The sequence below is a fragment of the Xyrauchen texanus genome, chromosome 27 (genome assembly GCF_025860055.1).
Source record: "Xyrauchen texanus isolate HMW12.3.18 chromosome 27, RBS_HiC_50CHRs, whole genome shotgun sequence".
In the NCBI taxonomy this organism is placed as follows: Eukaryota; Metazoa; Chordata; class Actinopteri; order Cypriniformes; family Catostomidae; genus Xyrauchen; species Xyrauchen texanus.
In genome coordinates this window covers 3,285,467-3,306,085 of record NC_068302.1, presented here as the reverse complement: position 1 = coordinate 3,306,085, position 20,619 = coordinate 3,285,467, and the positions used below count along the sequence as shown (strand labels likewise).

Here is a 20,619-nt window from a genome sequence, read left to right as displayed (position 1 = left end):
ATTGATTTAAATTTCCAGGGTGTACTATGACATATGATAAGGATTTTGATAATGTAGTATGACTTTCAATAGGCACTGTAAGCTCCTTGTCTCTTACACTGCATGAACCAGGCTTCATCCTCAACCTCCTGCTTTTTAGTTGCTTTAAAAGCATATGATATGCAAAGTTTTATGGTGTTTATTAGTGCAATATGGCTATAAGATAGTTGTTTCCAAGTAGCAATCTACTTCTCATGAGAAAGAGCAGTGCTGAGCTGTTCAGCATTAGCCAGTTGAAATAGTATGATTATAGTGACATCTAGCGGTTTAGAGCAGCAAGTGGACAGTTGACGCAGCATCCGCGACAGGAAAAAGTTCATTCTGGTTGAGTACCATCTTTACAGTAACTCAGATCATGTAAAGTGCTCAACAGCTGCTAAACTAAAAATTCCCATTCTGCTTAAAACTCCACGTTTGTAGTTTGACACTCCCCTCAAAATCCAATCTCAAGTGGTCACAGGAGACGCATTTGACATAAAAAGCAGGTGTAAACAGTGACCTGCCTCACATCACCTGAGATGGAGGTTAAAGGGATATTTCACCCAAAACTTTAAATCCTGTAATTTACTCACCCTAATCTTTTCCCAAACCTTTATGACTTTATTTTTTTCCATGGAGCACAAAAGGAGATGTCCAGCATAATACAATCAGTCACCATTCACTTTCATTGCATCTTTTACCAATACAATAAAAATAAATGGTGACTGAAAGTCACACAGGTTTGGAGTTAATGACAGAACATACATTTTTGGGTGAATCATTTCTTTTAATACAGAGTATTAAGTAGACAGAGTTTATTTATTGCACATGTTTGTACGTGATCACCTTGAGTCAGTCCCCCAGTGCATGGCGTAGATCTTTGCCAAATGTCCCCTCAGTGTCCGTCTAGTGCGCATCTGAATCCGCCCAACAGGCTCAATATTGGCTGTGATCTACAAGAAACAGGTGAAAACAAAAAATTATTCAAAAACTCAACCCTCAATTAAATGAGATTACATGAGAAGTTTGGAGTTATTTGCTTGCATGGGATTCTGACGCTTGAGTCTTACCTGAGAGAGCGTGGCGTCCGCGCATGCTTTCCGTGCATCCTAAAGAAGAAAAACTGATTAACCCATATTACCAAACACAATTTCTGACAACTACTTTATAGTCAATGTGGCATCTATCTCAGAAGCAAGACAAGCAAATGATCCACATATACTACTCTGTTAGCTTCGCCACGTGGATCCCAAGATTTCAGTTGCGTTTGTTCCATATGGTGATAGCAGTAGGAAAAATCTTCAGTCTACAAACTGCATCAATATTTGTTATATTTGAAATTATGCTAAAGTGTAAATAAAGTGAACACAAAATAAAGAACATAATTTGGAATTATCCATCAATGTTTTAAAAATGTACAAAGAAATTAGGTTATTTTCGGAGAAATTTACATAAGGTAAACACAATAAGGTACTAGCCTACTTGTCTGTGTGATTAGTCAATTTGTAAAATTGAGTAGTCATACAAGTACTAATGTGGAGTGGGATTTTGGACCAATGAGATTTTACTGTTGGCAGAAAATATTTAAACATTACATGAATAGAAACCAAATAATCACTAAAATGTCTCATCATGGTTGATTTGGATAAAAGCTCACTTTATCACATCGCATCTGGTTAGGACTACGTATCGGAGTAAAAACAAATAAAATGAATAAGCGTTCCCACTCTTTTCAAGGTGCAATTTTCCAATACATTTCAAGGAGATATTTATGAGGCCAACAAGTGTAATATTTAAGCAAAATCACACCATTCTTTTATTTTGTTTTCTTTTTTGCGGTAGTTTCTTACCTCAAGAGAAGTAGCTTGCTCCATGGCCCAGGGTGATTATTAATCCCCGTAAAACTGTGATCTAATTAAATAAATATATAGTCTGTATGTGCTGCGCACTTCAGAGTGCTCTCTGTCTGTCATCAGGTGTTTTCAGTGTATGAGCGACCGTCTCTACACATTCATTTTGAAGCGCACATCACTTGCAGATTATTTCTTTATTCAATTAAATCAGAGACTTTTTTAGTTTAATTATCACACTAGGACATATCACAGTTTTAATTTGATTAACTGTACATTCAAACATTCATTTTCATCCAAATAGGTCATATTCCATGACTTTCTGCATTTTATTGCCATTGCCATTTATATGATTCTGTGTTTTCCACATACAACATGTGGTAACTGCGGTATAAGATGTCTCCGATTGTTGAATTATTGAAAATGAATTCACATCGTGAGGTATTAAGTCCAAATCACCATGTTTATCAACCCAGTGTGAAATAATACAAATAAATGGTGAAATAAAATAAAAAAATCAGTGGTCCGACTGTCATCGTTGTCTAAAGTTTATAACTTCCAGGGATGCAAAATCATGAGGTATGAAAAGGTTGAGAATAACTGATCCACGAACAGGGTATTCTTTTTTTAAACAATAAAATAAAAGCACCAACTTAAGCTGTTTGAATTATTCAAGTATAGCAAATGATATGCACAATTGTGAAAATTAGCTGCAATAAAGGTTATTTTTGTGTGGCTTGCTTCTGCTTCACAAATTTGTTGTTTCATTGATTGACTAATTGTCTGCAGATGCCACTAGGTGGCGACAAATGCGCGTCTTATGTGCAATGAGTAATTCGTAGAATCACTTTGAGATAAAGTCATTTCAAGTGACTTTATAGTGTTCAAGCATTATAAGAACAAAGCAGATCTATAATTTTCATTTGTTTTGTGAACTGGCGAGCATGACTTTTAATCCAAAAAGACAACAATAATAGTCTAATAATAATATTAAGTATCAAAAACGTTCTTACCTTCTCCTTTATTCAAATTTGCATGTCAAATCCATTGACTTCAGTTGAATGTTTAAGCATTATAAGAACAAAGCAGATCTACTGTATCATTTTCCAGTATCATTGCTGAGAATGACTTTTATAAGACAACAATAATAGCCTAAAGTTAATAATTTTGAATTTCAATAATGTCCTTTCTTCATTGTAAAGCACATTTCAACGCCATCATCATGCGGCGCTTTGCCCTAAACATGACAAGTGTTGAAGAAAGTGTCAAGGAGGGGCGAATTTACAAGCTTGCCATGCAAGAAAGCGGGAGGTGTGCACAATAAATATTGAAAACATTTATTTGGAAGAGAAAAAAGGCAGAAATGATTGCAGAAAATGAAAAGAGGACTCGACTTGTTTATGTCTTAGTGTTTTTAAACAAAACGTTTTAGTGAATGCAATTACTGTAGTTCAATAACTGGGGTCTCTGGATACTTGGAAAAAATAAAGTAATAATTAAATTAAATAAATAAAGAGACATTCAATATCTCATCATAAATTTGGGCAGTTTTAAAATATTTCTTGAAGCTTTGTACTCTCAAAGACATCATTTGTAAGCCAAAAACTTTTGTTAACACCTGTGTGAAGTTGGAGCAGAGGTTGCGCTGATGCGTCACTTCATAGACTTCAATGTATTTGGCGGAGCTGACGTGAGTCTTGTGAAAGCCCCTTAACACGTATAAACATCAGTCACTTTGACAAATGAATGGCTCTTATGCCCTTTTCTCTCCGTGATGAACAAGGTAGACTCACATGCCAATGCTTAAGTGAATGAACAACAAGCCCGTCTCATTCAGTCAGTCGGTACCATGTACCTGGTCATTCAGTTTGTTTATGAAAGAGAAGTTTCACGAGTGCCGCTCCTCACAGTGCACGAGCTGCTGTAGCTGTAACCAATTCCAGTATAAATCATCAGTAGAAAAGAAGCCATTCTTTTTTTCTTTTTTTTTGCAAACTTTTCTCAACTTGTATCTGGACTTTAAAAGGATTCAGATCTCTTTTTTGTTAATTTAGTTGTAAGATATCAGCTCAATTTTCATTCACACAGATATTTTTTGGAACCATTCAACTTAAATATTATAATTTGTAAACAAATTATATTAATAATAATAATAATATATTATAATAGTAATATATAGTAATGTATTTTTTTTGTAGTAATAGTATGTCATTTTTTGACAGTAACAAACATGACTAACACACAGTATCGGATTTGGATCGGGCTCGTCGGACCGATACTCGATCCATTTAAAAACGTCAGTATCGGAGCCGATACTGATCCAGGTATCAGATCGGTGCATCCCTAGTGATAAGTTAATGAGGGTAATGGACGTGTGGCATACATAGTGAAGTAACAAGTGTATATAGTGACTGACTCTGATCTGGTTCTTGAGCTGTTCAGCCTCCTGACGTAACTGGTCGAGTTCGCTCATTTTCCTCTAAATGATGGGCTTCACTCAGTCCACACACTGGCGCTCGCGCTGATCTGTAGAACAAAAAATACAGAAATAAATTAAATAACTCTGCAATCAATCATGAATCACATACAAGAGGAAAAATAGCCAAGTAATTCCAATTCCATGTTGGACAAACAGAGACAAAAAGTATCTGGTGTGGCATGTTAATTTTGGTCCCTGAATATATAACTATTGGAGCTGTTGATTTAACACATTTAGTGTGATTAATTATATGAAGAATAACAAAATTAACACTAACATTGTGTTTTGAAGCATCTATTAATCTTAGTTAATGTTAATTTCAATATATATATACAACTTTTGATTTAAAAAACGTCAGAGTACACAGCTCTGGAAAAGACTTAAAAGACCACTGCGAAATGATCCGTTTTTCTGGATTTACCATTTATAAATATGTGTTTGAGTAAAATGTATATTTTAGTTTTATTCTATAAATTACTGACAACATTTCTCCCAAATTCAAAATAAACATTTAGAGCATTTATTTGCAGAAAATGACAACTGGTAAAAATAACACAAAAGATGCAGTATTTCCAGACCTCGAATAATGCAAAGAAAACAAGTTCATATTCATTTTTAAACAACACAATACTTATGTTTTAACTTAACAAGATTTCAGAAATCAATATTTGGTTAAATAACCCTGATTTTCATTCGCAGCTTTGATGTGTTTGGCATGCCCTCTTACCAGCCTTTCACATTGCTGTTGGGCGACCTTATGCCACTCCTGTTGCAAAAATTCAAGCAGCTTGGCTTTGTTTGATGGCTTGTGGTTTGATCCATCATCCTCGAGCACATTCCAGAGGTTTTCAATGGGTTTCAATTGGGCTGGCCGTGACAGGGTCTTAATCCGGTGGTCCTCCATCCACACCTTTACTGACCTTGCTGTGTAGCATGGAGCATTGTCCTGCCAATCTCCAGACCTGAACCCCATTGAAAATCTCTGGAATGTGAACAAGAGGAAGATGAATGGCCACAAGCCATCAAAGCCGAGGCATAAAAGGAGTGGCATAAATTCACCCAACAGCAATGTGAAAGACTGGTACAGAGCATGCCAAGACGCATGAAAGCTGTGATTAAAAATCAGGATTATTTCACCAAATATTGATTTCTGAACTCTTCCTAAGTTAATACATTATTAATTTAAATTCATTAATTAAAAATGAATATGAACTTGTTTTTTTGCAATAATACTGCATTTTTTTTGTTATTTTGACCAGTTGTCATTTTCTGAAAATAAATGCTCTAAACGAGTCAAGACAATATTTTTATTTGAAATTTGGTCAGTAATTTATAGAATAAAACAAAAATGTTAATTTTACTCAAACACACACCTATAAATAGTAAATCCAGAGAAACTGATCATTTTGCAGTGGTCTCTTAATTTTTTCCAGAGCTATATGTTAACATTAGTTAATGCGTTATGAACCAACATAATCATTAAAAGGTCACACAGTCATTTTTTCCTCATTACAAAAGTTTTACTAATAAAGAACTGAATAGCAATTTTGACACATAGGTCTAAAATCATAAGCACCAGATAAACTTCATGAAATGAAGGCTCCAGTCATATCAGTAACCTTATAAAAGGGTCTCCTCATGGGGGCTGCCATGTTAGAATCACATGACCAGCCAAATACTACTCGCTTAATCTCAATAACCATCCTGTTATTTGACACTTTCACTCCAGGATTACATTCATTATGGCTGACTGTGAATAGTGAATTTCTACAGTGGAACTGGTACCTGAAAACGATTGTGTTTGTGATAATCCTGGATCCAAACCACTAGGTGTCAGTATAAGTTCAAGATGACATTAAAATATTACGCCGCACTGAGTGCATCTTTAACAAATTTTAATACTGTAAAATATATATTGTTCATTGTTCACCCATGTTAACTTATGCATTAACTAATGCTGACAAATGGAACCTTTTTGTAGTGTTACCATAAATTATGTAATTAATTTATGGTAAATTTATTGTTGCTCTACAGGCAATATGCCTCAAACCACCAAGAGCAGCTCCATAGATGACACTCTCTTGCGCTCAACCGAACCGAATGCAACAGAATCTCAAGATGTGCTTTTTCAATGTGACACAGGGTCCTAAAACACAATGCTTATGACTAGATATACTGGAAATTAGATAAATGCGACAAAACCAAAGAAAGACACTCCAAAAGTTTCCATCTGATGCATGAGTATATAGATCAACAATTAAAAATAGAGGGAAGTCAATAATAGGGATATGCTCAATTATATAGAACATTTTTTGACTTTAAAGCCACTATTTGTTTTTCCCTAAATGCTTTACATCATATATGTGTATATTGTGGCAGCAGACAAGTATAAGGAATATCTGTAATAATTTTACATATTAAATTATATTTACAGTTATTTTAATTATTAGATACTAAATTCTTTATTTGGAGCCTTTCTTTGTAAACTTTTATTAATGCAATTAATTATATTAATTATGTATTTAATAAAAATAAAAATATGAATCAATAGACACCCTAATATATATATGATGTGTGTGTGTGTGTGTGTGTGTGTGTGTGTGTGTGTGTGTGTGTGTGTGTGTGTGTGTGTATATATATATATATATAACACATTATGTTGTAATGACAGAATGACTACATTATCCTGGTTATTATTAGTTATGTGCAAAACTACCAATTATCTTAATTGACTAGTCGGTCAGTTATTGGAACAACTAGTCGACCAGTCTGTGTTAAGGATAATGTATAATTGGGCTCCGTTAGGTTCACGTGACCCCGATCACATGAGGATAAGACCAGCACAGCTTAACATGGTGACCAACGGCAACAAATAAAAAGGCTAAATAATTACAACTACTTATTGCACAAAACTATCAATGTATGAAAAGTAAAAAAGTAAGAAAGGCTCCAATAAAGAACTTTGATTATAAACTGATTATGTTCTTCAAAATAACCTAGTGCTTCTGGGCAATCCTCGCTGCACATTCAAAAGCGCAGAACTGCAAGACAATACAGATCTAGTTCATGACATTAAGCTGTTTAAACCTTATTACTGCAACTATTTATTCAAGCAGTATTCAACAGAATCAGCAAAAGACTTGAATCTCTCCACAACACCTCACAAAAGCAGGAATATTACTCACAGCAGAGGATTTAATGTCCGACAGTAATAGACTTCAAAATTATTGTTGATTTTGCACATTGATGGTTGTAAAAGCAGCACATCAAAAGGACTAAACCTAAAGCATTAAGAGACAAAACTTCTTGCAGAGGGTTTTACTGTGCTGCTGACTGTTATTCACTGTTAAGCACAGCGAGTTTTAATCACGCAACACAACAAGAAGTTGTGTCTCTTAATTCATTTGAGAAATCCATCTACCATTGAAACCACCACTACTAAAAATTTAAATATTAGTAGTCGACCCCACTAATCATCTATTAAGTTGTTAGACCACTAGTCAATTAGTCATCCACCCCGGCACATCCCTACTTATTATACACATACTTACCACATGAATGAATAAATGGACGTAAAATATTGATATGGGTTTTATCAGGTGAAAAGACTGCGGAGTGATATGAAAAAGATTATACAAAATTATATATATATATAGGCTACTCTAATAATTATATACTGTATACTGTACATGTACATCACAATTCAAAGCTAAAATTAGAGTTTATGTAAAAAAACACAGCTGACATCAGACCGTGCTATAGTTAGAGCCCCAAAGTGACTGGACATGGAGAGAAAAGACATTTCAACACTGATGAAGGGATGCAAGCGAATCTCACTCTCTCTCTCTCTGCCTGTGTCCTTGCCAACCCATGAAGCCGTTACTAAGCAACAGGGTTGTGCAGTGAGCCTGGGCTAAATATCAAAATTTCTGCATGGCTACCGACACACCAGCACATCACACAACATACAAATGTCTTCATATAACGGCACAGCAAAGTCAAGTTAGGATATGACAAAAGAATGTGTTCATGTTTAAATCAATTAAAACTTAAAGCTAATTCAGTAACATTTATAAAACTGATAAATTACACAGACAAATCTCACACACGGGTCAACTGGGTCATATTCCACCCCAAAATCAAAAGAAAGATAATTCAATTATATTTGGGATAAAAATAATGAAGCCTTTAAAGATTTTTAATTTTTTTACTATGATAATATTTTAGCGAAAAACATCTGGACATTTTATTTGTAATTCTAAATATTCTCAATGGTGATTCACATGAGTCTCTTTACTGTAATACAGTAATTTTGTTTTGCAGAATACAATTTTATTTCAATCAGCTGTAAAAAAAAAAATACAATGTTGTAGTTTTTTACATTACAGTAATGAGAATTACATATTCCTAATATACCCAACTACATATACCTAACCCATGTTAATGAGAATTGGGGTGGGGGGTCCTAAAATAGCCTTCATCATCATTATGCAAAACAAATTTCTTTTAGATTTTTGGGTGAAATGTGACCTGCACATATTCTTGATTCAGTCTATACTATTCCAAACTAGATACTCATTTAAATAGATAAATATACAAATTAAAGCCACAACAGAAACTAAACCTACCCCCTTTTTGGAAATTTGGCAAAAAGAAGCAATCCAAAGCAAATGTTGTGCGCTTGTTGAATTAAGTGAGTGGTGAGGTGGACAGAACCAGTGGAGAGTACGAGTGGACAGACACCTCGTCCCTTTCTCAATGTCACTCATGTAATCCAGGGACACCGTTGATTCAGCTCGTCCACACAAATCCAGTTAACACCAAATCTGCTGATGAACGCTCCTGGTGACCCAAATCCACCGGCTAACACTTTCGCTTGCATCTTACTTCAACATGAACACTAAGTTTTGTAACACAACCCTTTGACAAATATTAGACTCAATCTTTAAGTTAACCAAAATGTGGAAGTAGGGAGTTCCTCCAGTAATCTACAGCATGTCTGACCATTTTTAAATAGACTATTCAATGGGTTGCCAAAACGACTAATCTATTAATCGGCATTAAGGAATCCAAGTAAAATCAGGTTAGATTCAGGTTCACATGTTCCTGATTGTACATGTTTTTTTTTTTATGGGGCATTTACAAAAGACACATTCTTGCACTCAAAAACAACTAACAGGAGAGTACATGTTTGTGGATGTAGTGGTGGTGCTTTAATGGGGATGATTTTGAAGTCTCAACTTTATCAAAAAGGTTTTACTCTGCAAAAAGTCTAACAACTAAAAGCACACCATGCTCACTCAACAGTGGTGCAACAAATTAAGAAAAAAGTATATATATCATGCACACACACACACACACAGTACTATTATTATTATTATTATTATACAGGTTATTTATATCTTCAGCTTAAGTGTGCATTTTATACTCCCAAACATTCCTTTTGCAAATAGAATAGAAGAACAGGGAGCCCTGCAATAGATGGCATGGCCCCCACAGAGCCCTCTTTGAACATCAAGTCACTCTGGGATTACATGGAGAAAGAAACAATTGAGACAGCCTAAATAGATAGAAGAACTGTGGCAGGTTCTCCAAGAAGCTTGGAGCAAACAGTGTACAGGTGTACCTAGGAGAATTGGTGCTGTTTTGAAGGCAAAGGTGGTCACACCAAATATTGATTTAGCTTTTTTTATGTTTACTGGACTTTGTATGACGTTAACTGATAAATGAATCCTATACATGGCATTCTTTTTTAGGACATCCTCCTCACTTTGCAACATTTTTCACAAGTGCCGAAGACTTTTGCACAGTACTGTATACTTAAAAAATGTAGACAAACTAGTCAACTAATAGACTAGTCTGTATTTTACAGACTTGTTGACCATCGTGACCCCTCCCTAGAAACAACATGGACATATTCCTTAAGATAAGAGTAAATATATCTAATACTGCACAACTAAAGTTGTAAAGTCTTCACTTATTAAGGTCCAACATCTTTTGTGTTTCATTCAAACACAAAAACCCATCCGTACATCTAATGTCACACTTCCATACTTCCTTCAATTATCATCCGTTAAGAAGTGTTGTCAGATTTCTAGAGAAAGCAGAAGTCTTACCTGTCTCCTTTATTGCCAGACACAGTTCCTGTGTTTTTGATAAAGAGCTTCTGAATGGATCAACATCCAATTAACATCATACCTTAACGCCAGCAGCTGATTGGCTGCCTCTGCCTTTTAAGCTGCAAGTAATCCAGCTGATAAAGTGTCATGCTAATATTGGTAATACGGGGTCAGTGCCATTGGAGACCTGGATATGGCCTTTTGCTCACCTCCAAAACATTGCTCTCTAAAACCAGACACACATATCTAAAGATATATCTAGATGTGTTTGCGTATGCTCAATCCTTCCGTTCTGTGGAGATTGACTGTCTTAATGTTTGAGGTCCCAGAGATCCCAATGTTTTGTGTAAAAAATTAATACACATTTTTCAAAATAAACTGTGTTGGGGAGGGTACGGTAGAGCATGCATGTGAGGGAGAGAGGGAAAGTGGTAAGACTTCAACCCTGGGTGATTATTATGACTAACAGCTGTTTCTCGTTGCAGTAATCCTGGAAGAGTGATAAGAAAGGGGCTGATGTGACAGGAAGGGTGTTCTCTTTTGAGTTAAACATTTGTGTAAAAAGAATAAGTTACTTTGTTTGAGTTAAAACATTGCCTGTCTCTCACTTCCTCCTTTGTGGTAGACAAGAACCTTGTCACAGTGGTGCCAAAACCCGGGATCTCGAGGAAGCCAGCATGTCGTCATGGAGTCCTCGCTGCTGGCCGAAGTTTTCCAGTCTCTCGCCGGCATGCATCAGTCTCAACACTAGACCCTGCTTGAGTTGCGTTGAGAGCAAGACCAGCGCTTCCAAGCCATTCTCCGAGCTCAAGCAAAGGACCAGCAGGCACTCCAGAGCTTGTAACACCAGGGGGAAGGCCCAAGCGTGACCCAGACCCAGCAATCTTCATGCCTCCGGTCACCCTCTGGAAAATGGACCCGCAAGTTTAACCAGAGGCATTCATAGAGCTGTTTGAGCGGGAGGCGGCGATGTCGAAATAGCCGAAGGTTCAGTGGGCGGCCCGCCTCCTTACGCTTCTGTCCAAAGAAGCATAGCTCGCAGCCCAACATATACATGCAGCCAACCTCCTGTTGTACGAGGACTTAATAGAATAGGCTGAATAGGTCCAGTGCCATCACCCGGCATCACTGTAGAAACATACAGCTGGTTGATGACTATATGACGGCATAACTGGAGGCAGATGAGCCATCCCCTTCTCTCTCTGCACACAGTGTTGCAGAGGCACTCTTCAGAATTATCTCCCAATTGGAGATTCCGAAAGAAATCCTCACAGATCAAAGCACTACTTTCATGTCATGTATACCTAGCAAACTGTATGAATTATTGGGTATTAAATTATTCGCACCAGTGTTTAAACACCCACAAACAGATGGGTTGGTGGAACGATTTAATGAAACCCTGAAAACTATGATTCGTATGTTTGTGCATGAGGATGCTAGGAACTGGGATAAGTGGCTTGAACCCCTATTATTTGCTGTTCGAGTTTCTGCAAGCCTCCACAGGTTTTTCCCTGTTCGAGCTACTGCATGGGCGTTGACCACGCAATGTGCTCAATGTCATGCGTACAGCTTGGGAGGAGGGACCTTCAAATATGTCCTGGCTAAATTCCTCCCATTGGCCCATCTCAATCATGGCCTCCTAATAATCCCCATCCACTAATTGGCTCTATAACACTACTCTCTCTCCAGAGGGGGGGGTCGCTGTCCTTTTTGTGGTCCATTCTGCATAAAGCGGGGCTCATTTTAGCTTATCGCAGCCGACCCACCGCACGCTCGGTTCTCCCAAAGGCCAGTCCACTGATTGGCCCCAAAGTGCATCGGCCCACTAAGAAAATGCCCGGTATGCCAGATTACCAGTCAAGCCCTGAGTACAACCATATATGTATATCTGGTCTCCATGAATACAATCAGAGACAATGGTAACTTTAGCTGCATTAGCCGTGGAATCAGCTAACAAGAATATTCGGGAAGGGGATTTGCAAAATATAAAGTGAGATACATCTTCAGGATATAAAGCTGGAATATGAACAGTTGGTACTAATCTATGCTTGAGAATCAATTTTTTTTTTTTTTAAATCCTGCTTTATATTGACACTCATTCACAAAGAAGTCCAGTGTAAAATTATTTTGATGACACAAATTTTTGTATGTTTTGGGGAACATTTCCTTCAAAACCAAAACCTGTCCACGGCGTCTTCAGATGTTGGAAGTACATGAAGACTCTTATGTTCACTTTTACAGCCAACAACAGAACACTTACAGGTCCGTAGCCAGCCTATTGAAAGGGGGGGTTCTTTTTTTCAAAAAGTGGACCTTTTTGCAGTTTTTCTCCTCCTTTTGTATTTAATTATGAGGTTCAAATACTTCATTTTGGTGACCTTTTATGCACTAATTTGTGCTGGATTAGCTTGCCTGCTGGTTAACGAGCACGTTTTTTGATGCACCTAAAATATTTACTGCATTGTTGTCAAATGCTTCCTCATGTAACACCTTTGTCAGTCCATACACAGTTCATAAGTTTAAAGACCACACTAACAACAGAATAGATTTAATGAACTTTACTGAAATATTAATAATAATTCTTCTCATCATCATTTCTTGACTCTCTGTCAATGCCTCTTTGCTTGTTGCTGTATTTGTCTTGACACTTATGGATTTAGTACACTGGTATGGCGTTTAATTTTGGACAAAACAGCGCAAGTGCAAAAACACAGCGCGCAAGTGAATTTCAACAGTGTGAGCACCATGACACAGCTCGCACGTAAAATTTAAACCGGCAGAACTTGCAAATCACAAACTCGAGCACAAAAAATATGATTGTGCACACAAATTAACAAGTCCCACACACGCGCGAGTTTTTTCTGCACACAAGTCGGTTTTGACACTCAGGGGCGGGGCCCAATCCTTTCTGTTAACAAATGCTATTGGCTGCTGACCAAATACTGTATTGATTGGATGCATCTCTTCGAATCTCTCGTGATTGGCTGTTGTTGGACGAGAACAGACAGACAATAGGAAGGATTATGCAGACAGTAAAGAGGTTATGGTTTCTTTCTAAATTCCTCCTTAATTTCTTGTAGCTGTAAGATGTTTTGTGCATACACACACACACACACACACACACACACACACACACATCTATATATATATATAAACGCACAAAACATCTTACAGCTAAAAGAAATTAAGGAGGAATTTAGAAAGAAACCATAACCTCTTTACTGTCTGCCATCATCCGATTCCCAATCTTCCCAGTTCCCTCCTTTGTAAAAATAAAACCCATTATATTAGGAAATCACAGTTAGTGAAAGAGAATGATAAGGGTGGTATCAATGCCTTGGACTTTGAATCAATGTTTGGGGCATTTAAGGGTAAATGGTTGAAATCATACTTACTCTATATGATAGATCTCTAGATTTCTATTTAATAAAATAGGTGGGCCTGAATTTCTTTTAAAATGTGATTGAGGTATCTAAGATTCCTATTAAATTATCAAACTTCCACAAACAATTTCTCCAATACTGTAAAATTATATTTACCCACAACTTTTTTCCCCATGGATCCACCCTATGGAATAACAGGGTCATTATAATTAATATGAAATCATTGTTTAAAAGTGATTGGTATGAGAAGGGTATTGTGTTTGTGAATGATAAATTAGATGATAATAGTGACTTTTTGGGACATTTTGCATTTTTGCTCAAGTATAATCTTAACCGCACTTATAGAGAATATAATAAAATGTGTAAATCAATACCGTTATTACCGTTAATCCAAAACACATTGTTGTATGTGAGAATAAGACTTTCACCAACCTTACCAAATCTAGTAATTAATGAATGTAATTTACATTACAGAAAATGTTATAACAAATGTATTTATATAACAAAATGTTTTTGGATTATAATAGAGGATTGTGTGTACAAATTCCAAATATGAATGACTTGTCCATTGATAAACCACATTTCAAATTCATCAAATGGCCCATTTGCCCTAAAGTCAAAGAGACTCACTTTAAAATAATTTATCAAATATATCCGGTTGCTGACTTTCTTAGAAAGAGGTTAAATTGGAAGTAGATCCCTGTGAATTTTGTGAGGCTGCTGATGAGACTCTGGAACACTTGTTCTTTTGTGTGTCCTATGGCCAAAAGCTTCTGGTCTGATTTACATACATGTCATTTAAGATTGATGACATCCTGATGTTTGACTTATCACAAATTCTCTTTTATATGGATCCATAATGTAGATTCATCCCTATCTGATTTGGTTAATATGATTGTCCTCATGGGTAAATATCATTCATTATAGTAAGTGGAGATATTCGAATCCTTCTTTTTCATGGTTTATGAACGATTATAAATAGTATTTTCCTCACTGAAATAAGTAAAGTCTAAAATTGCAAGAAAGATGTGTAATGATATATCCAGACAATTGTTTCTATAAATATCCACTTGTATGCTACGTCTAAAGGATGCTTTTATTTAAATTTTATCTTTAATATTTACATTTTCTCTCAAGCCTTTTGATCTCAAGACTTTTTTTTAAACCAATATCCCCTTGTTGTTTGCTTTTTGTTGTTCAGTATTGTGTAGGGGACGCTTTTTTTTTTTTTTCATTTACACTGACAATAATTGTATTGTTCCAATTGATGTATATTTCTTATTTCTCCACTAAGAGAGTTTTGTATGTTTTTTTCTTGTCAAAAATAAGAAGTTCCGCTTTCTGTCTGTTCTCGTCCAACAACAGCCAATCACGAGAGATTCGAAGAGATGCAGCCAATCGATACAGTATTTGGTCAGCAGCCAATAGCATTTGTTAACAGAAAGGATTGGGCCCGCCCTGAGTGTCAAAACCGATTTGTGTGCAGAAAAGAACTCGTGCGTGTGTACAGTTCTGCTTGCGTGCAGAAAAAACTAAGCGTGTGTGGGACTTGTTAATTTGTGTGCACAATAATATTTTTTGTGCTCGAGTTTGTGATTTGCAAGTTCTGCAGGTTTAAATTTTACGTCGCGAGCTGTGTCATGGTGCTCACACTGTTGAAATTCACTTGCGTGCTGTGTTTTTAGCGCTTGCGCTGTTTTGTCCAAAATTAAACATACACTGGTCAGTTCCAATCTTCTTGGGTGCAATTTGGAGAATATGTTCACAGCTTCATCCAGGTTGACTGCCATGTCATAGTGTGTATGGATGAGGGCCAGGGATGACAAGCGGTCCTCTCCCATGCTGCTACGCATGAATGTGTGCTCAACTAGTACATACTCGTGACCTCATACATCCTCACACTATCAGTGAATCGGTGCAAAATAAACTCATAACAGTTAATAAATAAAGGATAACATGACACGCATAAAAAACACTCAGACTAACTCACATTAAGACATAACACTCTCACATACTAGGCATCGTAAATCAGTTAAATCATTCCAGATAATTTACCTCAAACGATCTGATTTGAAGTTCTCAGAGGAATAAGATGCGCACCGAAGGAGAAGAATTTCCATTGGCTCCAGTCTGCCGGTATTGGCCAATCACAAAAGTCGATATTGCACAGCCAATATCACTGAATATCCAACTATGTTTTATTATTAATTACGCTACGTTGATATGGCTATTATATTGTAGACTATTGAGTGTATAAAATATAGAAATTTTAATTTAAAAAAAAAAAATATATATATATAACCCCCCCCCCCCCCCATCATTCAGAGGCGATGCTTCTTCACCGTTGCTTTGAAAAGTGTATTGCGAGAACTCTCTCTGAACTGCGCACGCACACGCACACACACACACACACACACACGTCCAGCTACAATATTAAATCATATTAATTTGAAACAGCAATCCAGAATATTTGTCACAAGCAGAAATGCATCAGAAATGAAAAACGTTCATTTTGACACACTGTTTTTGATTAATAGAAATATAAGAAAGAGGAGTGGGTGGACTTTTAACATTGTAGGGTGGTTGTGTACACACAAAATTGAATTTTGCATAATAGGTCCCCTTTAAAGCCACTCGTAAATGGCAAATTTAAACTCTTGTTTTAGCACAGCAGTTGATTTGATAGGTGAGGGGTGGCGTTTCTCTGCTGCCAAGATGAATACAGGATGGATTAGCTTAAATGTGATGTGGAAACATGTTTTTGACCACATTCGTATGTGGTTTCTGTAATCCGATCACAAAACATTTTAGACCCCATTTAGACCTGTATTTAGGGCTGACCACATCTGATCAGATCACCCAAAACCTTAATAGCAGGTGGAAACGGAGGACAAGAACTATGAGAAGAATGAAAGTGTAGATTTATATTTGCAGCAGAGTGAGAGCAAGTCAAGCTTTTCTACCTTGTTTTGCTCACACACTCCGCTGTGAGTAGAAAAATACTTGTTCACACTTAAAAATCATGAATCAATCAGACATATTTCTATTGACCCAAATATGACTGCTTGTTTTCTGATTTACATTGTAAATTTATACATTTGGTCCAGGGTTTCCGTTGTCCGGTAATTACCGGACATTGGCCGGTAAAAAAATTAAATGTCCGACAAAATTAAATCTCTCCGGTCAAATTGTCCGATTAAAATTGCCTAATAATCCCGTCCCCCTAACACAATCTGAATTTGAGAATAAGCCTAAAATGTATAAAGCAAAAATACACCGATCTCTTGCTATGTTATAAAGGAACAGGCTCTATCGTTTGAAAGTTATGAAACAACATCGCATGCTGCATTTCAAATAAAGCGCACGCCTAAAACGGCTGCAATATAGACCTAAACAACGAACGATTGAGTGAGACGTTTCAAATATGGCCAGGCCCAGGCAGACTAGCTTTAAAAGCTTTTTTCAGAGGCCAGACGATGGTGAATCAGGAACATCTCATTATAGATAGATCAGTGCTTCTAATCCGCGCATTCGTGAGTTTTTTTTCTCTATCATCAAAACTGAATAGCCTATGTTCATCAGTGCATGGTTACAGTCTATATCAAGCAGGGACACGTTTGTGTGCATTTTATTTTGTGATTTCACCGGAATTAACAGAGAGTCTCCAGAACGGCGATAGATTGAAACGCGGCGTCCTAGTGAAGATTGCGCAACTCGCGCAGCGCGTCGTCCATGCAACTGATAGCAGCGGACACGAGCGCTCAGCTTGATTTCAAAAACAACAGATTTCAGCGCTAGATCTCTTATTTAATAACGGACTAAATGAATGATCTGCTAGTTAACTGGAGATGTTTTATTTATTTGTATTAGGTACATCCGTGCCTCAATGTTTCAAAAAGTGAATGTGTGTGAAACCACAGTAAAAAAACAATTGGCGTTGATTGACGCCATGAAATCGGACGTTCATGTTTTTTTTTTTTCGTCTATTTGAAAGTTAAGCTAATAATAATATGTTGCATTCTATACGGCCTGATTATGTCATTTTTTAAGTCACATAGACTGCCTCCAATTTTCCTCAACTTGACTAATTAAGAGGCGATATATTTGACCGGCATATCATCAAAATGTCTGTAAAACGAAACCTCTGCCGGTCACTTTGACCGGCACCATTTTTTTCTAGCGGAAACTCTGATTTGGTCCACTTTAGTGTGGGTCTCTGCCCACTTTTTACACTCACTAAGGCGGCTTTCACACACTGGCAGTTTAGTCCGAAACAGCACGGTTTGCATAAAACAATTGGTAATATGAAAGCTGTTTTGCAGACCGGAGAGCGGACCGTGGTACCAAAACCGAGGCTACCTGTAGTCTCAACAATCGCATTCGGATTCAGACCGCAACAAACGCACCTACAATTCGGATTCAGACCCAACAAACAGTAAGAAACTACCTTTAGAAACCAGTCTAGTTCCAAATATATTTTATACAGTTCCTGAAATCTGATTGAAAGAGGCGTTTCAAGAGTGCTGATATAAGGGACGCTTTACTGTTTGTATCACTTCGCTTGTGTTTGTGACGTTTTAAACCGTAATGAGAGTAATGACAAGCCGAACAGAGAACTAGAAGTGGAAATTAATCCATGTGACATATTTATACCAGTAGATGGCGACAAATGAGAGTCTTTTATGTGTTATTGTGAGTTTTAGTTGAGAAAGTTGTCTGTCAGTGAGTGGGTTTCATTAAAATCTGAACATCAGCATTGTTTTTCCATGATTTCTCGGAGCATAATACTATCAATGAACTAACAGTTTTGCTATTTGTAGTGATCACTGCTGAGAGTCGCGCAAGTCGCAGGCAATTACACACACACCAGGGGTTTAAATCGCAAGATTCAACAAGATACGATCGTATATAGATTCTCTTAGCCAGCGATGTTTGCAGATACCTCAAGGTTTGCCTTGATGCGACTTTGATTCGATTCAGGGGTCTGCGATCGATAGAGCGATATTATGTGCTATATTTTACACAATCACTTACATTTATTATCTCACAAATGCAATCAAAATATAATTTGTACATTTTATTGAGCACTCTGAAAAGTCCAAACCCAGTATCCAGATTGGAGCATCCACAACAACAAAAAATATTCTTCAGTTATTGAAAAAAAGAAATAAAAATTATCTTAAAATACTTCACATACATGTGATTATAAATTGTTTGATGACCTTGATTGTTTCATTGTGCCTTGTGGAATGAGGTAAAAACTACAAATGACAATTTGTCATCTCTACAACAATCAAGCAAGTCTTTCAATTCAAAATACTTACATACCCACAACAGGAGTATGTGCCATCCCTTTTTTTTCTTAGCTAAGCCTTCCATGATTGTATTGAACAATTCTGTTATAGTTTGCTGTGATAAATGTTAGGGAGGCAGTATATGTGTAGAAGTGAAAAGTCTTGTAATTGATGTCGGGGCAGGGCAGGTGTTTTCTCTTTTCCTCCTTAGCACAGTTTATAATATGTGTGCCCACATGAGAAGCACATTTAGCACTTATAAAGCAAGATTCATATCATATGGTGCATAGAAAATTGTATGGATGTGTCTAGCAAGAAAATTTCAAAATAAAAGTGCATCTTAAAAAAATAAATTAATCGATGTTTACGTGTTGAATCGATTACATCATATAGTTGGTGATTTAATAAATGCATTGACGCAGATCGATGGAACGTTACAACCCTAGCACACACACAGACACCAATAAACACACACACACACACACATGATTACTTCAATAATTTCTTAAAAACAGCCTAAGCTGTCATTACTAATATTAAAGTGACTCCGTTACTAAGAGATTAGTAATGGAGGCTTCAGCACATCTACAGCAGCTTTGGCTGTTTCTAAGCAAGATCCTGAATTTGTGGTGTAGTAGTTTGACACATAAGAGCGTTTTTGAGTAAACTATTCCTTTAAAACGTCACAAACATAAGACATGGTGGAGATGAAGTTCTAATGTCCATACAGGCGTCTGGTGTGCAAGGCATGGCTAAATCAGTGCAGTACAGGAGGTGACCAGAACACTGCTGTGCCATATATAAGATGCCGCCTTGTTTCTGCTGGAGTTTAATAATTTAAGACCCCCTGCCACTAGACCAGCTGCCCCACACACACACGAGCACGAGCTACAGGATGTTAACTCCAGCCTGCCTGAATGAATCACAATGGCTGCTTTACAATGCAAAGCACCCTCTGCAAGAGATACCATCACCTCATCATGATCTCACACACTCCTGCAAGAAACAAACAGAGCAGTTAAAGATAAAGCTCACCAAAAATGAAAATGTTGTCATCATTTACTCACCTGTATGTCATTCCATACCCAAACCTCAAAGACTTATGGGGAACACAATAATGCTTATTTGGTCATTTTGGAGCTTGACATTTACATGGGATTAAAAAGGAGGACATTCTTGAATAATTCACCTATTGTGTTTGGCAGAAGAAAGAGTCGTAAAGATTTAAAACTACATGAGAATGAATAAATGATGACAGAATGTTCATTTTTGTTCATTAAGCAGATCAAATACTACCCTCCTTTATCTAAATGAGTACTATTGCATGCAAACCATCAGCACAACCAATAAAACAACAGTAGGCCTATGTGTTAAAACACAGAAGGCAAAGCATGAATTTCCACCATCAAATCGATCTGATGAGGCTGTTATAGTTCATATGCAATGATAACTGAGACAACTTCAAAATCATCACAG

The 20,619-nt window shown here is 36.8% G+C and overlaps 1 protein-coding gene across 3 annotated transcripts in view; it reads right to left on the bottom strand.

Moving 5' to 3' along the window:
• Positions 1-20,619, bottom strand: part of gnb1a (guanine nucleotide binding protein (G protein), beta polypeptide 1a) — a 71,740-nt gene that overhangs the window by 18,389 nt on the left and 32,732 nt on the right. The window contains exons 1-4 of one of the 3 annotated variants that reach the window (XM_052094099.1): positions 10,464-10,514; positions 4,285-4,394; positions 1,089-1,127; positions 865-971 (exon numbers count right to left, since the gene is read on the bottom strand). In XM_052094099.1, the coding sequence (XP_051950059.1) occupies positions 865-971; positions 1,089-1,127; positions 4,285-4,341 (203 nt within the window). In that variant the 5' untranslated portion in view covers positions 4,342-4,394; positions 10,464-10,514. Of the gene's footprint in view, positions 1-864; positions 972-1,088; positions 1,128-4,284; positions 4,395-8,975; positions 9,105-10,463; positions 10,515-20,619 lie in introns of those variants that run through there. The other 2 variants (XM_052094100.1, XM_052094098.1) reach the window with 2 other exon arrangements.